Raw genomic sequence first — 18,753 nt, 5'->3', positions numbered from 1 at the left:
CAATGCTAAAATCAATTTTTAATACATAATTTGACTGCATTATAGATAGCACAGCCTACTGAAAGTGCTCATGGGTGATAAACGCTGGTTGTCTTCAGCAGTTTTCTGAATTTGGCCCTGTAACAGCAACCTGAAACCTAAATCCCACAGAATAAAAGGATTTCAGCCTGGAGGTGAATTGTACTTTCCTGAGCAAGGAGACTTAAGAGCAGAAGAGCGAAATTAAGGAAGGGTTGGAATAATAATTTTTTTGTGGTAGTGGTCACCCTGAGCGATAGTGAGCTGTCTAAATTTAGGCGTCAAATTTGATGCCAGAACTCAGAGCCTGGAGACCTTGAAGAGTTTAGGGGGACCCTAGGAGGGACAGCAGGAGCTCCGAAGTTCCCCTGACCACGTTTGGATCCTGAACTCCAAACCTTATGTTATTTATCTGAGGTTACACAGTGTTCTTAAACTCATCACTTCTTGTTAGTCAGCCCCCTCCTAACCTCAGATGCCGATTTTTGATCTGCCAAAGGGCTTCCGTGAAGTGAGGCAGAGTGCAGTCTTATTCAGGGTAAGTGTTAATGTCAGTGTACAGCATTTTGGTGAAATAAAAAAAAAAACAAAAAACAAAAAACCACAAAACACACACAAAAAACCAAACAAACAAAAAATGAAACAAAACAACAAAATAAGAAAATAGGATTACATCTGGCATGGAGATGTTTCTTTTGCCATTGTGCTGATACAAGTTTTCAGTTTTTAATTGTGCACAAATGGCAGAACTTCTCTCTCCTGTTCCCCCCCAATGTAACCAATTTAAATCTAAGTGTGGTTTCTACCATATGCTTGTTTCAACCATATTTGCAGTTAAAAAAAAAAATATTTCTAAAACGTAAGAGTTCGGGGAAAATACACTGTTAACCATGAATCTGCATAGATAGTGATTTTTGAGGGTGATGCTGCAAAAGGAAAAGATTGATCTACGTGGCTTGAAACTTAATGACACAGAGTTTACTTAAAGGAAGGAAAACCGTGGGACTTTTTCTCATCAGCTTTGTCAAAGAGTATGTATTGTGAATAAGGCTGAGACATCCACATGTGCTTAGAAGGTGCTATGGTACCATAATAGAAGGTACTCTGTGCAAATTTTGGAAGAGGGTAAACACACCCTGAAGTGATTCTGGTTAAAGGCTGTCATCATGACAAAAATTTTAGCCTTGGACATGTGTTTGAATTTTTGTTGTCTGTAAGTTACTGATGCAGTGCAGCAAGATGAGGATAGCTAGTTGTTTTGTTTTGTTTTGGTTTTTTTTAAGCTGAGTTCCTAAGTTTAAAATACCAAGTGCTACTCTGGCACAAAATAGTAGTGCTTGTAAATAATGAGTTTGTGTCATCAACTTGGTATGCAGAAAGGAGTTTTTCTGTGTCTCACCATTCAGGGGAAAGATGACTTTTCTGTTTGAGTGTACACTGGTTGTTATAAATGTTCAGCATGAATGCAAGAGCGTGAGTAGACTAACATGGAAACACAGCACGACAAAAGGAAAGCAGTAAGGAAAAAGGCAATGTTCTGTTTCCTGACAGAAGATAAAGGATGACAATCTCTTAAGTAAAAACATACATAATTGTCTATAGTATGTCTGTAATAAATGGTATCATTTTTCATCACATTTTATCCGTGTCTAAGGAAGACAGCGATGAACAAATTCAAGATATGTATGTATAATGAACATGGGCCAACTCCTGAGTTGGGTTGAGTCCTGGGCAGTGGGATTTGGGGAGATTTCTCTCTTCTGCAGTGCAAAGGAGCATGCTTGGCTTTCAAGAGCCCTGCATGTCCAGTACAGAAGAGGCAGGGAGAGGCTGAAAAAAGAAAGGAGCCTGTGGGGTAGAAGCGTGGGCTGGGAGGCAGTAAGTGGCAGGGAAGGTGTTATTACGGCAGGGAGCAGCCTGAGCCGCAGAGGAGATGAGGGAAGATGGAGGAGAGTTGGTTAGCTCAGGGAGCTGCTGAGAATTAATGTGTCCTGAAAGAGAATGAAGGATTCTCCTGGCAAGGAGGGAGAGTGCAGCTTCTTCTCAGGTCTTTTATCTAATCTTCCTGCTTGCCATTTGTTTTTCCCTATTAGAGAGGACATTTTGGTTCAGTTTACTTTTGTCTAATAAAAGGTTGGTTTTATGCTCCAGTGTCTTTGTAGTGTATGCATGTAAAACAACGAGGGCCAGAGGGTCTGTTTTGAATAATTTTAGCTAGACTTCAGCTGACTTGGTTCACAGAGATGTTACAATTTGTGATATCTCGGTACAAGAAATTATGTTATATGTCAGTAAATATATTTTTTAAAAGTAAGAAAATAGACTCTGTTTTTTCTCTTCAAGAAGAAAATTATCTGTAGGACCCTAAAATTCACAACAGATTGGGAGAAAAGAGAAAACATTGTAGACATTGGTCAAGAAGTCCAGTTGTTTTTGTGCAAGTAGGGAAGCATTGCAGACGAGCACCATAAATTTCATAGCCTCATGGCAATAAGCAAAAACTTGCAGGAATGAAGAGAAAGCAAATAGCTGCAAGGCCATCTTCTCAAACTGGAAAACAGTATTCTCTCTAATCCCGCTGCTCCTGCAAATTTTGGTTTCAAAGTTTAGACAGCTGTACACTGAGAATGGGATAATGTCATTTTGCTTCTGTTTCTCTGGGAGACACTGGCAGAAAGCAAGTTGAAAGGTTGTCTTCAAAATTGAGGGCAGGGGGGATGTGGTAAAAACAGCACCTTACAGCAGTCAATAGAGGGAGCAAACGGAAGTGCTGAAGTGTGGTGCCAGCTTACTAGACAAGCATTATGTGAATGGTGTGGTACAGGAGACGTCTTCCTTCAACTGCTGTGGAAGCTGGGAGGCCTGGGAACAAATAAGGGTCCTGTCTCTCAGCAGGCACAGAGATGGGAGAGTTCAACTTTCTCTCAGCTAGAGGAATGAGAGAGAAATGAGGAGCTGGTTGTAGAAGACAGCTCAGGAAAAGGAGAGTGTGTTGGCTTTGGGAGAATGAGTGAGCCTGATACAACTGTTGTTTTTTGGGTGGGTTGTTTTTTGGTTTGTTCCCCCCCCCCCCTTTTTTTTTGTTGACTGGGGAATTTTTTTTACCGTCTTCTCACTGTGGATAAAAAAAGACAGAAATGAGAAAAGGGGCTGAGATGATAGCCTTGAAGAGTATAAGCAACAATATATTTTAATTTGAATTTGGAATATGGCTCATTGAGTTGTGAAAGTTACAAATAAAAGTACCAATGCAAAGGGCTTTCTGGTAGTTTAGCAAGAGCATTTCTCTGTACTGTTCATGTTTATGTCAAAAGGAGTTGGAGACTAAATTATGCTAAATCGTACAGAAGTGTCTCAGCATCTGTTTTCTAACTGTTGTATTGAAGAGAGACTGAAAATTGGGTACAGGTCACCAGAAACACTTTGGTTATACATGGAAAAAATTATTTTAAGGAACAAGTATTTATCTTAAAGAAGGGAGTAACTTTAAAATCCAGGACTTCTTGGCTTTAGCTTTTAAACACCTTCTTATCAAACGTGCTGAGAGGGGAAAAAAAATTCTCTTCAGCACCATGTGAAGAACAGGAATATCTGAGTGGAGAGATTTGGTTCCTTTTGACATACTGACACCTTTGGAAAAATCAGACAAAATAGATAAATTTGGTGATCAATGCTTTTCTTCAATATCTCCTTGTAAAGACATGCATAGCTCTTGATATCAAGATGATAATCACTTGGAACAAAAAACAATATTCACCTTTTGATTTTTGAGCATTCCCTCAATATCAGGACACATATTTAAGTCTTACTTTTGCTTTTCTTACTGATTCCCTGCATAAGTGGAGATAGAAGGGATTACCTACATATAAAAACTGTTGCTCACTATGAGGAAGGTAAGAGCATTAGATTCTCTGGTTGTTCCTCAGCATCAGGTGCTGGTATTTATTCCAGCTATAATGACAAAGTTGTGCTGAGAGTGAATGTAGTACAGTCACTCCAACTTTCTTAGCATCTCTCTAATGAGGAAACTGTTGCACATTCAAAATTCTATTATAGATCTAGTAATTATCACTGCCATCAGTCCCAGCCACTATAATTAATATTATAACTGACAGCTATAATCTTATTTTCACTTACTTGCAGCATTTGAAAAATTATTGTCTTAAACCAATGTTCTCTTCAATTTTTTTTGTTTGCTTATGGATAAATTATTTTGGAAAGACTTGGAAAAAGAAGAGTCATTTTTGTTTAATTTCATTTTGGATAATGTGAGAAATTTCTTTCTCATATTACTAAAGATGTTTTCCCTCTCGCCCCACCTGGAGGTTTTGTGGGGAGTGCTTTATAGCACCTGTGTCTTCTGCTAACTGGAGGGCTGTGTTGCTAGAAGCTGCTGACTGGTCTTTGAGGTTATTCCCAGACAGTGCATGAATAGACATGAATAGCTGGTGAGTCTAATTGGAGATCCCTGCAAGAAGAAGCTGTTTAGTCTACAGCTTCTCTGAAGCAACTGCAACTGCCTACGTCTGTTCCCTGGGAATCCTGGCAGTCAGTAGTGGGAGGCAGATCTGCTGTGAATAAAATCTCTTCCCTCTCTTCTCTTTATATCCTTATTTAGGCTGTCTCTGCAGATGCAGCCCAAGGCATGTTAGATACTAAATGAAGTTAATATAGGGAGTTATCCATTTATCCTTCAGCTGCCTCTGTACCCAAAAACCTGTGCCTGATCTGTCATTTGCATGTCTCAGGTTGGGATGGCACAGAAGTAGTGGTGATAGACTATTGCATCTTGTGAGCTTATGGAAATAAAATTTATGACCATATCTATGTGGTCATGCCATCATATTCAAAGTGACCTTCCATAGAGGTTAAAGGTAGGCTTGTATAATTGGTGTGGGAGAGGCAAGAGTTGCTCAGTACGGCTTTTAGACATTCACCAGGAGATGAGATCATGAGATCCCGGTTTGGTGGGTTAATGCAGAACAGCGCAATGAGAGCTGTCCTTAGTGTAGAGTGAAAGGCTTTAGACCATGTTCTGGTTTAGTTAAGTAACCACTACCGGTTGTAGGAACTAACAGTAGGAGTCCAGTTCTTCCTATGTTCAGTTATTCCTTAGATCAAGCATATGTCAGAACTTGGTGGTACGTGTGGTCACAGATACATGCAAGTACTCTCTTTTTTTTTCAGAGGAGGTGCCGCCTTCTCCTGTTTGTCAGCAGTTGTCACCTAATTTAGCAGTTCATGGATGAAAGTCTGCATAACAGAGCTTAAAATGTTCTCATTTCTTTAGCGTAGTAAATACTAAATGGCACAACCCCATCAAATCTAGTAATTTATTAGGTGGATATTGCCACAGATAAACTTACATTTAAGCGCTGTACACCTCTCTTAGTTAAATTACATGAAGCTTTATCTTGTGTTCCTGTAGCACCCTTGAACCGTTGCTTTTTATTTTGTCTCTTAGGCACACCACTTCTAGTACGAAGGAGCAGTGATCCAGCTTTGGGCCCACCTGCTGACTTCCACCCAAGTGCTTCTCATCCCAGTGACCACAGTCTCAAGCATGTTGTGGCAGTAGGTGTCATGTAACTCACCTTTTTCTTAAGGGCAAAACCTGTTCTTACCTGGTGGTATATAGCAGTTTTATAAGCTATGTATGAATTTGGATCTAAAACAAAGTGCATCATGCTCATTTTCTGTAAAGGAGAGAATTTCCTTTGGACAAAATGGATACAGTCAATTAACAGTGGTTCTCTTTTTTAAAATAAGATATTTACATAAAGCTTAATGGTGACATAAGGCACTGGAATATGAACTGAACTTTCACCGGTTGTGTATTTGTTCAGTATCATATTGTCCAGTTTACCATTGCTTAGTGGAAAAAATGTAATTCCCCTTTAATATGCTTCATTGGTCTTGTATCCTTTTTCACTTCCCTTGTTTTCTCATGGCATTTCTGTCTTCCTTTGACACCCTGCTACTGTCCTGCATGGTCTCTTCTTTCTCTCATTTTTCTGTTTTACAGCCTGACTCTTCCCTTTTGAGGCCAAATTTGTTTTCAACATAGTTATTACTAAATATTAGTACAAAGGCACAATTAGTGAGGATGCAGTAACTCAGATGTTATTGCAGGCTGACTTCAGTCTTCTAAAAGTGTTGCTGTCTTGGTCACCCTTGGGCCATGTTTTTTACTTGGCAATTTTAAGGCCTTTGTGGTTGTGTGTGGGGAAGGTGTTCCTATGTTACTTATAAAAAGATGAAATTCTTTAGAATCTCTGAATGTCAACTGGGATACATAAGTGTATCAAGCAGAATAGAGCTTTTTCATAGACTTCTGCACTACTTTATGCCAAGTGAATGCTGTCTGAAATGATGGCTCAGTTGCACTTGCTTTCATTTGCTTGTGAAATTTATGCCTTTTCCCCTTTAGCTTCCCTTTACAGTGTTGCAATTCACTCCCTGTCCCCAGTTGTGTAAACCAATCTATCACTTTTGCTTCAAAACAAAAACCACTCAGAAACCCATAGCCTCTTTGTCTAGCATGAGGGAGATGTTTCAGCCTAGATCACAACTAGTTTATAGCAAGATTCCACAAATGACTGTACTGGCACGTTAGGGAGCAGGAGGAAAGAACTGGGGTTCAGCAACACATCCTGAAGGTGGGAACCTTTTCAGCTGAAAACGTTGTATTTAAGACCATACTTCCAGTTAAGTTCATGTGAATGAGGTAAGTAAATAGAAAGTCAGATGACTTGCATATAAATAATGTTTTATGGCTCTCAATCTTAACTCTGTAATTCTGAAGGCCAACACAGGATTTTAATTGACTGTTCATTGTTTCTTTTTGCATGGCCAAATGTGCGTGCATCTAAACATTCAGTGTGCATCTTATTTTGCAATGGCTTGTGTTATTTGCTAAGTGGTGCAATTTTAAAAGTGCTAGTGACTCTCCAAGTACATTATGGTGTTACAGGGGGATGAACTTTGTCAAGTCCTGCATCATTTGTCAGACCTGTTTGAGCTAAGAGGTTTTTCTTCATGTTTGCTGCAAGTACTTGCATATGAATGAAAATGACTTAGTCTGATAAATGAAAGTACAAAGAAGAATTCTTGGTTATGCAAAGTTGAGAAATGTGTGGAGTATGTCAGTATGTAATGCTGACCTCTGGTATTTTATAACCATGAAAACTGAAAATAAAAGAAGTGGAAAAAGTTGTGAAATTTGTTGCATTCCAGGACATGTTTTGAATGCTGTATCTTTGACTATCAAGGAGAGAAAGATAGGTTTTTATTGTTTTGGGTTTTGGTTGGTTGTTTGTTTGTTTGTTTTTAAAATATAATATTAGTGGTGACAAGTGCATTTTATGCCATTGTGTGAGGACTGCAGTTATATTTGGAGGCTAAAACCTCACCATGCTTCACTGACTTGCATCAGTACACAAGAATCCTCTAGGCCTAAAGGAATTCTCTATGCCTAAAATACAGAGCGTCCATCTGTCAGCTATAGGGGTAACAAAGCTGGACAGATAACAATAGTGGAGAAGGCTCTCAGATTTTTTTTTTTTAAATGTCATCTAAGCAGGGGGCAGGAAAGGCCCAGAAGGTTGAAAGTTTTTTATTGTTAAAGTGAAAATCTGTTACAGCAAAATACATTACACCAGCTCTTATTTTTGCAACAGTACCGTTTCTAAAACTCTCATCGTCAATCATACTGAAATATGCTTTGGCATAATGTTTTGGGAAGCATAGAAAGCTCAAATAACATAGGTTAAATTAGGTACAGATTGTTTTAAAACATGGGGAAGAATCGATATCTGACAAATGAAAAAACATGGCACAAACAACTGAACACTGCATTTTGAATATAGCTATGCTCTTTCACGCAAGTGTTAAAGCAGTATTTAGGGAAAATTCATTTGTTCTCTATATTGCCGCTGAAAATTTAAAATTAATACTGCATTTCCTTTGCCACAAACATTTTTTTTCCACATTAAACTGCTTCCTTGCAGTTTCACATGAAAGTTAGAAAAACCAGAGCTGTTGGTAGGTGCAACAATTTCCAGTGCATGTAGTAAAAATTAAGTCTTTGTATTTATGCCACAGTTATCTTAGCAATCATTTTGTAATTGAAACTGACTTCCATAATTAGCTTAATTGTTTTGGCACTTCTGGCATTTTGGTGTTTGGCACAGGTAGAACTGGCAGTTCAGTTCTATGTAGAAATACTCATAGTTAGACTGCATGCTGTCTTATACGTTATGTACTGATACACCAGTAGTTGATCAAATTTTTGAGAGGTAATTATCTCATGAATCTCTGAAGACAGCACTGATTTGTCTCTGGGAGAGCGCAGGACAGACATACAATAAGTAATGCATAAAATAAAACAGCAAACGTGCAGTAATATAAGAAAAGAACATTGCTGTCCAGTTCAGGTGAACTGGATTAACCTGATGAACGATTTGACCCATTCAGAGTATTTATAGAATCTAAGCAAAACATATATTCTGTTTTTTGGATGCCCCATTCATTCAAAGAAATATTTTTTTTTCATGCCATATGATGATTACCAAAATTACAAAAGCTTTTCTGAGTGACCAGGTAGAAGAATTTGAGCTATTCTTTCATATTTTCTGACACTTATTTTGTCTTAGCTGTAGTTTTAGCCCCAATTAACAAAATACTTCTAGATCAATCAAAAACTGATAGTGAAGTCCAGCATCTGTTCTCTCAGACTGGAAGTCATTTAACAGATGGTACAAAATTTGAGTTTCTTTTTTCATCCAAACCTCTCCTTCCTTATCGTGATAGCTGCCACTGAAAAATTTAGAGACTATAATCAGGGAAAAATAGGGATAACAAACATCTGAATTTGTTATCGAAGAAAAGGTATTTGTTAGCGAATTTGTTCATTTATGAAGGCAACTGTTAAGCTCTTCTGTCTAGTTACAATCACAGAGCCCTGGCCAGGCTTTCAAAAATGGTAACTTCCTTCCCTAGGTCTCCAGAGAGGACCTCAGGGAAGCATAATTAGTTTAATGCACTTCTCCATAAAATTCAGTGGCCGTAGCTTTGCTACGGCAATAGCCAAGTGCTGGTCCAGCTGCTTTTCGGCTGTGGATGGCCTGGCTTCAGAAAGCGGGGTTAGCAATGGGCATGAAGTCTTCCACCAGGGATCTCCCCTGGAGTGAGGCCATGCTGCGTGATTGAGAGGGTCAAAGCCTTTCAGAGGGAGGAAGCATTTTTTGGCCCCTTAGCACTTGGTCAACACTTGTCCCCAGCTTGCTGAGAGGAGCTGCAGTTTCAGGTTCTTTGCGCCAACTTGGAAGTTCCTAGCTGCATCCCTCTACCCAAGCTCTGCTCTGATAAAGATGAGACACAGCAAGGCAGAAACTCTGAATTGCGGGGTTCTGTTGGTTTGGTTTTTTGAACTTTTTAGGGGAGCAGAATACATTTTGCTGCTTTTGCTCAGTCCAGTTCATCCCAGGTAGTAATTGCTAAGGTATAATTAAAACATCTGCACTTTCCTTTCTGGAGCTATTAACTTCTGCTTATGTCTCCTTTTGCCCAGGAACAGACTTCCCTACTATCTTAAGACTTGATCTGTCGTGAGTTTTAGATGGAGGATTGTTGTCCTATTTAAGCTGATGGGAGTTTTGCATTAATTCTGGTGGGACTAAGGTTTCACGCCCTCTTGTTAACTTGCTGATTATTATGGGGGTGCTGCATTCTGCATGACTTTCTTTTCTTTTATAGTTGCATGTTTCCTCGATCAATGCTTAGGTTAACTTGGAGTTAATCAATGGGAATGGCTGATTAAATTGCATTTATCCATATTTAAAGATACAATGAGATGCTGGATCAATTGAAGAGCTGCTTCAGTGGCTCAATATGGTTTCAGTTTTTACCCAGATGTGACTTGAAAGTGACTGTATTTTATGCATTGTGGACATATAATTTGCAATTTTGTATAAGGTTCATATATAATCAGAACATTTTTATGTTTCAAGCCCTTGTTAAAAAGGGTCGAAACCTCCTCTGGTTCCTCTGGCCATTAATTGTGTTTGTAATGTATTAGCCTTCCTGATTAAGTGTCTGCACATTAGCATAATGTGAGTGTGCGTAAGGATGCAGCTCTGCGATTTGTTCCTTTTACATACTATTTTATGTACATATGTAAACATAAAAATATGCTACAATGAGAGCTTGGCTTTGAGATAAAGATTATCAGTAGTACTTTCAAAATGTGTGAGTATTTTATTACAAGAAAAAGGCAGAAATATTGCTTCATCTAATCAGGCTATTTAAAAGCACAGGGCAAGGCAGAAAAGGTCTTTTTTGACACAGTGATGGAATAATGCTGTAGAGTCTGTACTTGGGTTGATCCAGTGGGTTTCTGCTAAGGCTTGAGCTAAAAGACTGCATTGCCATGAGGGTTATATTGTCTGTCTGATTTTAGAATATAAAACTTCTGTCCAGTAGGTTTACTCACCCTGACTAGGTCAGGTAGTTTTAATTTCTGGTCCCTTTGCATGTGTTAGAACTTCAATATGAAATTCTCCTGTAGTTATGTGATAGAATCATAGAATCGTTTGGGTTGGAAGGGACCTTTAAAGGTCATCTAGTCGACACCCCCCCCCCCCCGCAATGAGCAGGGACATCTTCAATCTAGATCAGGTTGCTCAGAGCCCTGTCCAACCTGGCCTTGAACATTTCCAAGGATGGGGCATCTACCACCTCTCTGGGCAGCCTGTTCCAGTTTTTCACCACCCTTATCGTGAAAAATTTCTTCCTTATATCTAGTCTAAATCTACCCTCTTTCAGTTTAAATGATTCCCCCTTGTCCTATTGCAACAGGCCCTGCTAAAAAGTCTGTCCCCATCTTTCTTATAAGCCCCCTTTAAGTATTCCAGGAGGTGGGGTATGAGAAGGAAACCAGATATTGGGAGAAATGCAGTAATTCTTCAGGAACTAGCAGTGCCGGAAGGATGGTGCACTTGTAATGCTTTAAATCCAGTCCTTGTTAACGTATGGTAATTAGACAACAAATAAAGTAGAGATGGAAATGCTTTTTTGGGTATTACAATGTGTGTTGCAGGCTAGAGGCAAGACTGCTTCCCTGAGGTGGTGTGGCCTCAGACTGTCATTCAGAATAGCAAGGTTTTGAAATTCTGGAAGGCATTTACTCTTTTCTGGTAAAAGTTTTCCTATTAATAATTTAACTCCTGCTCTTGAAATACTGCTGTGTGGAACTGAACAGAAGATCTGTGGAGATTTAAAAGAATTTTCTGTCATTCTGCTGGGGAGTTCCGAACAGTTTGAGTTTTTTAAAAGGGAATTCTGATGTGGGTGAATCCATTTTTAAAGCAACTACTGTGTGTCTGTTTATGCTGTGGAACATATATAGAACACTCCTAATCAGCACAGGAGCTTGTCAGTGTATTGCTTTTGATGTCTGATTAGATGATCATAGGGCCATCTGCAGTGAGTTAGTTTTGAAGTTGTTGGTGTGAGGCACTGCAGGAACCAGAGCTGCGTGGCACTCTTACACCATGAAAAGCGCTGCTCTTAAAGAACCTTTTATAAATCCAACTATGCAGCTAGCTGAGGGCTGTCAAATTAACAAAAGCCATTCCTTCTCAGTTCTTTCTGTTGCTTTTCAACCCTGCATTCCTTTTTTTTTTTCCCCTTCCTTGTACTGTGTGCTGTGGCATTCTGCACCAAAAAGAAATTACTTGATATTGTGGAGGAATAACTAAGAAATGTAAATGAAATATTTGTAATACTTCAGAATACGGAATTGATCATCTAAAAAAGGACAGAAGTGCCCTGTGGTAATTTCCTCTTTTGAGTGTGTGAAGAGGTACGTGTGTGGGAAAAGTCCTCTTTGTGTTCCTTGCACAGCCTACGTTTCAGGAAAAGTGTATTGTTTTAGCTGTATTGTTTAAGGTGAGCAGTGGGTGTAATTTACATATTTTTATTTGAGAAGGATAAGTAGACTTTTTGTGATTTATTTTAATAAGAGCTAATAATGAATGTTCCGTGACGTTAATATAGTATATAAATCATCAGTAAAAATGGTACAATTGGTAAAAGAAGTTATTCATTGTTAATGTGTTGCTTTCTAAAGCGTGTTTCCAGTGAGAGGAGTGCAGGCGCTTTACTGACTATTCATGAGAGAAAGTATCTATTATGAAAACCGTCAAAGTTCTTCATCGTTCTGGAACTTACGTTAGTAGGGGGCTGGGTTTTGTTTCCTCTTTAAAATAAATTTTGGGCCTTGGCTGTCATTTTGAAGATACCTGATTGTTTATAATCCTTCCTCCTTTGTCCTCTGCCTGATGTAGTCAGGTAGATGTGATTGCAGGTGATGGAAGATGGATGAGAGATTTAAACTCTTTCTTTTTCCCACGTGGCCTGTCTTATAAAGAATGTGGAAAAATTATAGGGTGGAAATAAGAACTGCTGACAAAAAAAAAAAAAAAAAGGGAAAAAAGGTCATGCTTTCAATGCTGTTGACACATATTCATCTCTCTAGCTACATCTTTGGGGTCCTACAAAATACTGTCATTCCATCTGGAACAGCTTTTAGCAGGCAGCTTACGCAACAGGCTCATGGCACTGAAATTGGAATGAAACATTAGCAAGTTACTTGAATGTCTGACAGTCAAAAGTGGAAGATGACAGTCAACATGGCTCGTGCATATCATGTACTGTCAAGCTCTAGAAGCATTTAGCTAAAATAAAATAGGTTCTCAGTTAGCGTCCTACCGAAATGCCTACTACTAAATAAATAACACTTCCCATAAACATAACAATCCAGTGGACAACTGGGAATAATGGCAGAGATCTTCGATACTTATTTAGACCCAAATGTTTCTGTAAAATTAGGAAAAAAAATAATTTTGGATTTTTTAATATGTCATCTTGCAGTGCACTGATGTATGAGACTCTGTTCTTGTTCTGGTTAATATTTCTGCGTCTCTGAAAGTGAGATCTATGGCTTTGTTTCTCTTACAGGATTGACAGTTACTCACACTCAAAGGAGGTGGGATGGGTTTTGTTTGTTTGTTTTTAGGAGAGGCCCCTTAGGTGCTAAATTACCCATCCCATTGGAGACACCTCATCTGGGGATTTGTTCTTCTCCGGTGTAGTTGGTGTCTCAGGTAATCTGGATTTACAGGTTTTTGAGTTGTAATAACAACATAGTGCTGCTCTTTGAAACTTGCACCTTCAGTTTTTTTATGACAGCAGGTCCTGATTTTCTTTGTACCAATGAAGCAATTTCTTACAATGACAACTGGAATGAAGGGAGGAATATTTTAACGCTCTGCATACTGTGTGCTTTTGGTGTTGCAGGTGTTTGACATGTTGGAATTGGGAATAATAAACTGAGACCACTGTGAATATAGATTGAAATGCTAAGGATGATTCAGTGAGATTAAAGATTTTGAACAAACATCTCAACTTTGATTTTTGTTACTAACTGCACTGGTTTCTTCTGGTCTGTAAATCTAATATGACCTTTTGTCATAATCCAGGCAGTAGAGCTTCTCTGAAATAACTTTAAATAAATAAAACCTAATAAATGAACAGTTTAGTAAAGAAGTAAATCTTCAGTTAAAAAGGAAGTGATTAGACTCTAGAATAACTGAGTTGATGCAAGAGAAAATTGTTGTCACCATTCCTCTGTATTATGAGGGACGATAATTACCTGTTTGTGAAGCTCCCATGTATTCTGGTCCTGGGCACCCAAAGGTGGGACATACCTGTGGTCTGATCTGGCACATTTGTTCTTATGACATATTTCAGATCCTAAAGAAGCATATTTGCCAGTTCAAAGTTTTACAAATCCCAAGCAGTATCATAAAAAAGAAAAAAAAACCCAAACTTTGGCCCCCAAGAGAGGTCTTATAGGAACAGTTGCTCTGTAAAGTTGTTGATATTTTTTTTTTCTTGACAATCAAATGGAGTAGTGGCTTGTGCTTTTTTTAAGTTATTTTTCTGTTTTTAAAGTACTAGTAACAATAAGTTCTGCCTTTCATTCATCTTGGTTTAAGCCTTAGTTTAATCTAGGTTTCAATTAGAACATATGGATTCTCAAACTTCTCTCTAAAATTCAAGTAAAACAGCTTTCTTCTTTGCATCAGTCCCAAGGGATGCTCCTAGTACCATATTTAGGCTATTTGAACTGTAACATGACTGGGCTGCAAACATATCATGGTGTCTTAGAGTTAGCAGAATTACTCTCCGTGTTGGCATTCATGCTGTAGTCTATTTAGTAGCTGGCTTAGAGTGACATGAACTTGGACCTTAAATAAAAGAGCTGCTGTGTTTCTTGTAGCATGCTTGCTCCATTGACCTAATAGTGGTGCATCTGAGATGATTATACGTTTAACACCTGTGGAGATAAATTGGCCTCCTCCTTTTCCTTTTTTATGCTTTTTTGGGATTACCAAGTACAATCAATTTCATGGTGTATCTGTCAGCTTTACAGAAACAAAAGGAAACCCCTTCTTTTCAGCTGGCCTCATGTCAGTCTAAGAAATATGGTGAAGGCTCCTCAAATCTGGAGTTCACCCCTGCACCTCCCTTTGTTTAATAATATGCATAAATCTTTCTCTCCTGCAAGCAGCAGAATGGGAATCAAAAGAAATATATTGTTTTGGGGTAAAGTAAGTTCTGTGAGCAGCACTACTGAGCAAGGGCCAGTTATTCTTCATCGCCTCATCTTTTGACGCTTTCCATAAGAACCCAAATGAATTCTGCTCCTGATGCAGAACAGGCATATTCCAAGGGCAATTTTATAAAACACTTTTATGAGAAGTTTCAAGTATGTTAAAAGGAGGAGAGGCCAGGGAACAAAAAAACCCACAGACTAAATGGATTTTTAAGTCACAAAGAAGAAAAGAAAAACTTTATCAGCAGGAAGAGAGATATCCCCTTCAATTTGGTTTCAAAAGACATAGCCAAAGTATGGATGTTTCATCTTAATAAATAAAGAAATAAAGTCTGTGAAATGCTGGAGTTCTTAGTGACAAATCTGTTTGTTTCTCAGAAGTTCCTGTAGTGATATTCTCTTTAGCCAAAGAATTAGTGTCTTAACTGTATTTTCGATTTAAAAGAACATAGGAACGTTTTCCTCAGATCTGTGAGGCATCCACCATAGCTGCCCTAGGCATCAGATGTTTCTGTGTGCTTCTGCAAAGATGTGGTTCTTCTTAATTAATGGTGTTGGTGAAAATTCTGTGGCACGAAGACCAGCTACGAGACCAGTGTGGCTAATGTACGCTACAACGGATAAATGTATCCGCATTTCCTTCGTGCATGGTACGTGCTGCCTTGGATGCTCTCAGATTTCCATTTGAGAGAGTGAATTCAGTAGTGTTATATATCTGAGGGAAGAATAATCTACCAAAGATATCCTGAAAATATTGATGACTGAAGTGGTCTACTGTATAGTGGTAAGAACAGCTAGAATCAGAAAGTTTTGCTCCTTGTGGAATAAATGCAAAAGACTATATTAAGCTTATATTACAAGTCCTCCTCGGGTTCCTACCGGGGAGGCTCAGTGTAGAGAGTCAGAATGGGCTAGAAAAGTTTTCACACAATATTTTTATTATTTAGAAATTACTCTGAAAACTTCTAAATAGAAGAATTAACTCTTGGGGTAAAAGAAGTCAGTTTCACTTCGGCCTGCAGGCTGTTCTGTCCATCCTTGATTCCCTGTTGTTAAGCATGGGAAAATGCCCCGTCCTGTCATGCAGAAAAGAAAAAGGGAAATTGTCTGGATCACTGTTCATAGATAGATCCAAATGTTGCTAGCGAGGATGCTTTGAGATGGATACTGTATTATGGTCACATTGATAGTCTGGTTAATAAGCAAAAGAGAATCTCTGGTGTGTGTTTTTCTCTTTAAAGCACCTCAGAACATAGCAAGAAATTGTCAACAGTAGAAACACTTTTAGATTAGGGATTACAAAGCTAATAATAACAAAGCTAATAATAACAAAGCTAATAATAACAAAGCTAATAAAACAAAACACTGAATCAAATGATTGCTTTATGCCCAGCTGTGATTTTCTGCCTTTTTACCTTTCGGTGTCTAGTTTGTGTGTAGTTGTCATTTTTAAATGGCTGTTTTGAAAGGCACATTGATGACGCTATTGTGTTAATGTCATTGATCATACAAACACTGATATTACCAGGTAAAGTTAGTTCATTAGAACTAGATGCATGGTCCTGTAAATAAAATTAATTTTTTTTTTTTTTAAAGTATGGCACTATGCCAACAGATTATAACACTTCTGGGAAATTGCTCCTGCTGCCAATTATATGTATTTATAATACTATACAGGTGCATAAAACATCAAATTATTGATGTTAGCTCTGTTAAAATTACTTTTATATAGTGTCTGATGCCGGTTACCTTTTAAGCACAGGTCTAACATGCGAATTCTAGGTTTACAGTGATTTAATTTTTGTTAAAATGTTTCAATATTTACAATTCATGACATATTATTACATATTTATATGATTATGATGATAACTACCACAGAAATACTGCTGCTGGTATTTCATTCTGTAACAACGAAACATGCATGTTTAGGGCTGGTTGGCAACTGTTTAGTTTGCGCTGCAAAAGTCAAATGAGAAAATACTCTTTGATTTGATATATGCAATTTATAACCTGTTTCTTTTGCTTTTTAAGTAGTTGGTATAATCAGTCTAGGCTTTTGATAAATGCGTATTAAGTAAAATGGTAGAAATTCAAGTTAGAAAGCAAGTTCATAGCATTCACCTTATCTTAAAGGAAAAAAAATATTTTTTTCAAGCGGAAGACAGAAAAATGTCTGTGCTTTGAGCCTACCAGAAGCTCTTTTTAGTGGGAAAGCATGTCTTCAGAAAGCAACATAAAGTAATGCCTACCCATTTATTGGCATATATGCTATATATGTTCATGTGGTGCCCTTTGCTACCAATGTATTTTAGAGAATTGAGATTGTGCCTTAGATACATTGTTGTGAAAAGAACAGGAACTAGCTAAATATATTGCAGCTCACAGATAATGAAAGGATGTCTGTGCAAAGGAATCTGAGAATACAACTCACTAGAGAGTAAAATTTATTTTCCAGCAACACTGAAATTTGAGCAGGGCTCAGTGCCTACCACTGATTTTTACTGATGCTGCTGGGATCAGACCCTTTGCCCTCTCTAACCTCCCTCTTAAATAGGACCATATTTAGTAGCATGCTTGTCCTGCCATGAGATTTGGGCCTTTTTGAATGGGAGAAGGGGGAGCCACTTTGCAGGCTTGGAGCCCTCCTGGGCACTGGGCCATTTCTCCTGCTGCAGGGAGGCATCCTGGCCCCTGTGCCCCTCAGGGTTACTGAAGACAGGCTGGCCCTGCCACGTGGGGCCTTTCTGGTAGCCTCATGTCTCTGCAATTGCTGGCCAGCCTCTGCTCCCACTCGCCAGGACTGCGCCCTGGGTGGCTCTCCCGGTTCGTGGCGGGGCAGGTGGCTCGCGTGCCCCTGGGCTGGCCGGGGCGGCTTCCTTCCTTCCTGCCCAGCCAGTGGCAGGCCACAGGCGGGGGAAGTCTCTTGCAGACTCAGCTTTATTCTGTGCTGTATTTTTTTGAATTTGGACTTTAAGCAGCTTCAAGTTAAATAAGAAATGCTAGCCAACAGAATTGTGGGGGCTTCATACTGATAATTTTCCGTTGTTTTTGGAGTCAGACTTGACTGTATGCTGCAACTGGGGAACAGAAGGATCCTATTGAGGAAGACAAATTGTGTCAGGAGTGTTCAGCCTCCAGTCTAATATATTTTTCCTACTGCAGATAGCACTTCTGGGTTCATTATAGCTTGCTCTCATAAGTCGTCATTTCTGTCTCAAGGCTGTTGTACTTTCCAATGTAAAGCAGATTGATGCTGGCACATTTTTTCTATTTTAATTTTACAAAGTTGTCACACTGAAACTGTGCCTCATATTGGAAGTGCTTTCAAGTGCAGAGATAAACAAAGAGCTAAAATAAAAAGGAGCACAAACAACATTTCATCTTGGTTTGTCTCTTTAAAAATAAGCTGAATGGATGTAGTACCCTTGTGCCACTGTAGTAAGTCTGCAAACATTAGCCAATCAATCTAAATTGAGTTAGTGTATATGCAGTAAGCAGAAACAGGTGAAAATTAGGTTATCTGTGCCTAACTCTTTCTATTTGCTATGAACAGTGAGATATAAACTAGTTTTTAGACCTGATTAGTTTTGTTTATTTTCAGAGAGGGGCCAAGGCAGAACATGTGCTATATCTACCATAGTTATTAAACCAAGAAACTATATAAAGTCACTAGCTCAGTTGTGACATTTGGAGATAAAGGTAGAAAACCCTGCTATAAATAAATCTGAAGTGAATCCAGGAGGAAAACCAGCAGCAATCCTTGGTACATTTCAGTTTTATCTCTATGAAAAACAAAAAAGCCAAGACTTTTCTGTCCTTCCGCTAACAAAAACAGAAGTCATTGTCTCTGCCAGAGTCAGAAATGCCAACCAATTTATAATCTGAAGTATGGTTTATAACGACTTTTTTTGGTTTGTGGAGTCCCAGAAATATTCCAATGAAGACGGTAAGCTGGATCTTCACAGTTACTTTTTATGAAGTTCTAAAAGTAGTCAAGGAATTTAGAGGTCTGTTGACCACAGATTGAAGCTATTGTCTGCAGCACTAAAATACAG

At 38.6% G+C, this 18,753-nt stretch overlaps 1 protein-coding gene across 1 annotated transcript in view; it reads left to right on the top strand.

Moving 5' to 3' along the window:
• PARD3B (par-3 family cell polarity regulator beta) overlaps positions 1-18,753 on the top strand; it is a 427,889-nt gene that overhangs the window by 150,290 nt on the left and 258,846 nt on the right. The window contains exon 4 of the mRNA XM_087732270.1: positions 5,483-5,592. Coding sequence (XP_087588396.1) covers positions 5,483-5,592 — 110 coding nt within the window. The remainder of the gene's footprint in view (positions 1-5,482; positions 5,593-18,753) is intronic.

The sequence above is a fragment of the Nipponia nippon genome, unplaced genomic scaffold, assembly GCF_047370975.1.
Source record: "Nipponia nippon isolate SJK-2023a ecotype South Korea unplaced genomic scaffold, ASM4737097v1 scaffold_5, whole genome shotgun sequence".
NCBI classification, from domain to species: Eukaryota; Metazoa; Chordata; class Aves; order Pelecaniformes; family Threskiornithidae; genus Nipponia; species Nipponia nippon.
Note: the sequence above shows the minus strand (reverse complement) of the source record. Positions and strands in the feature narration are given on the sequence as shown.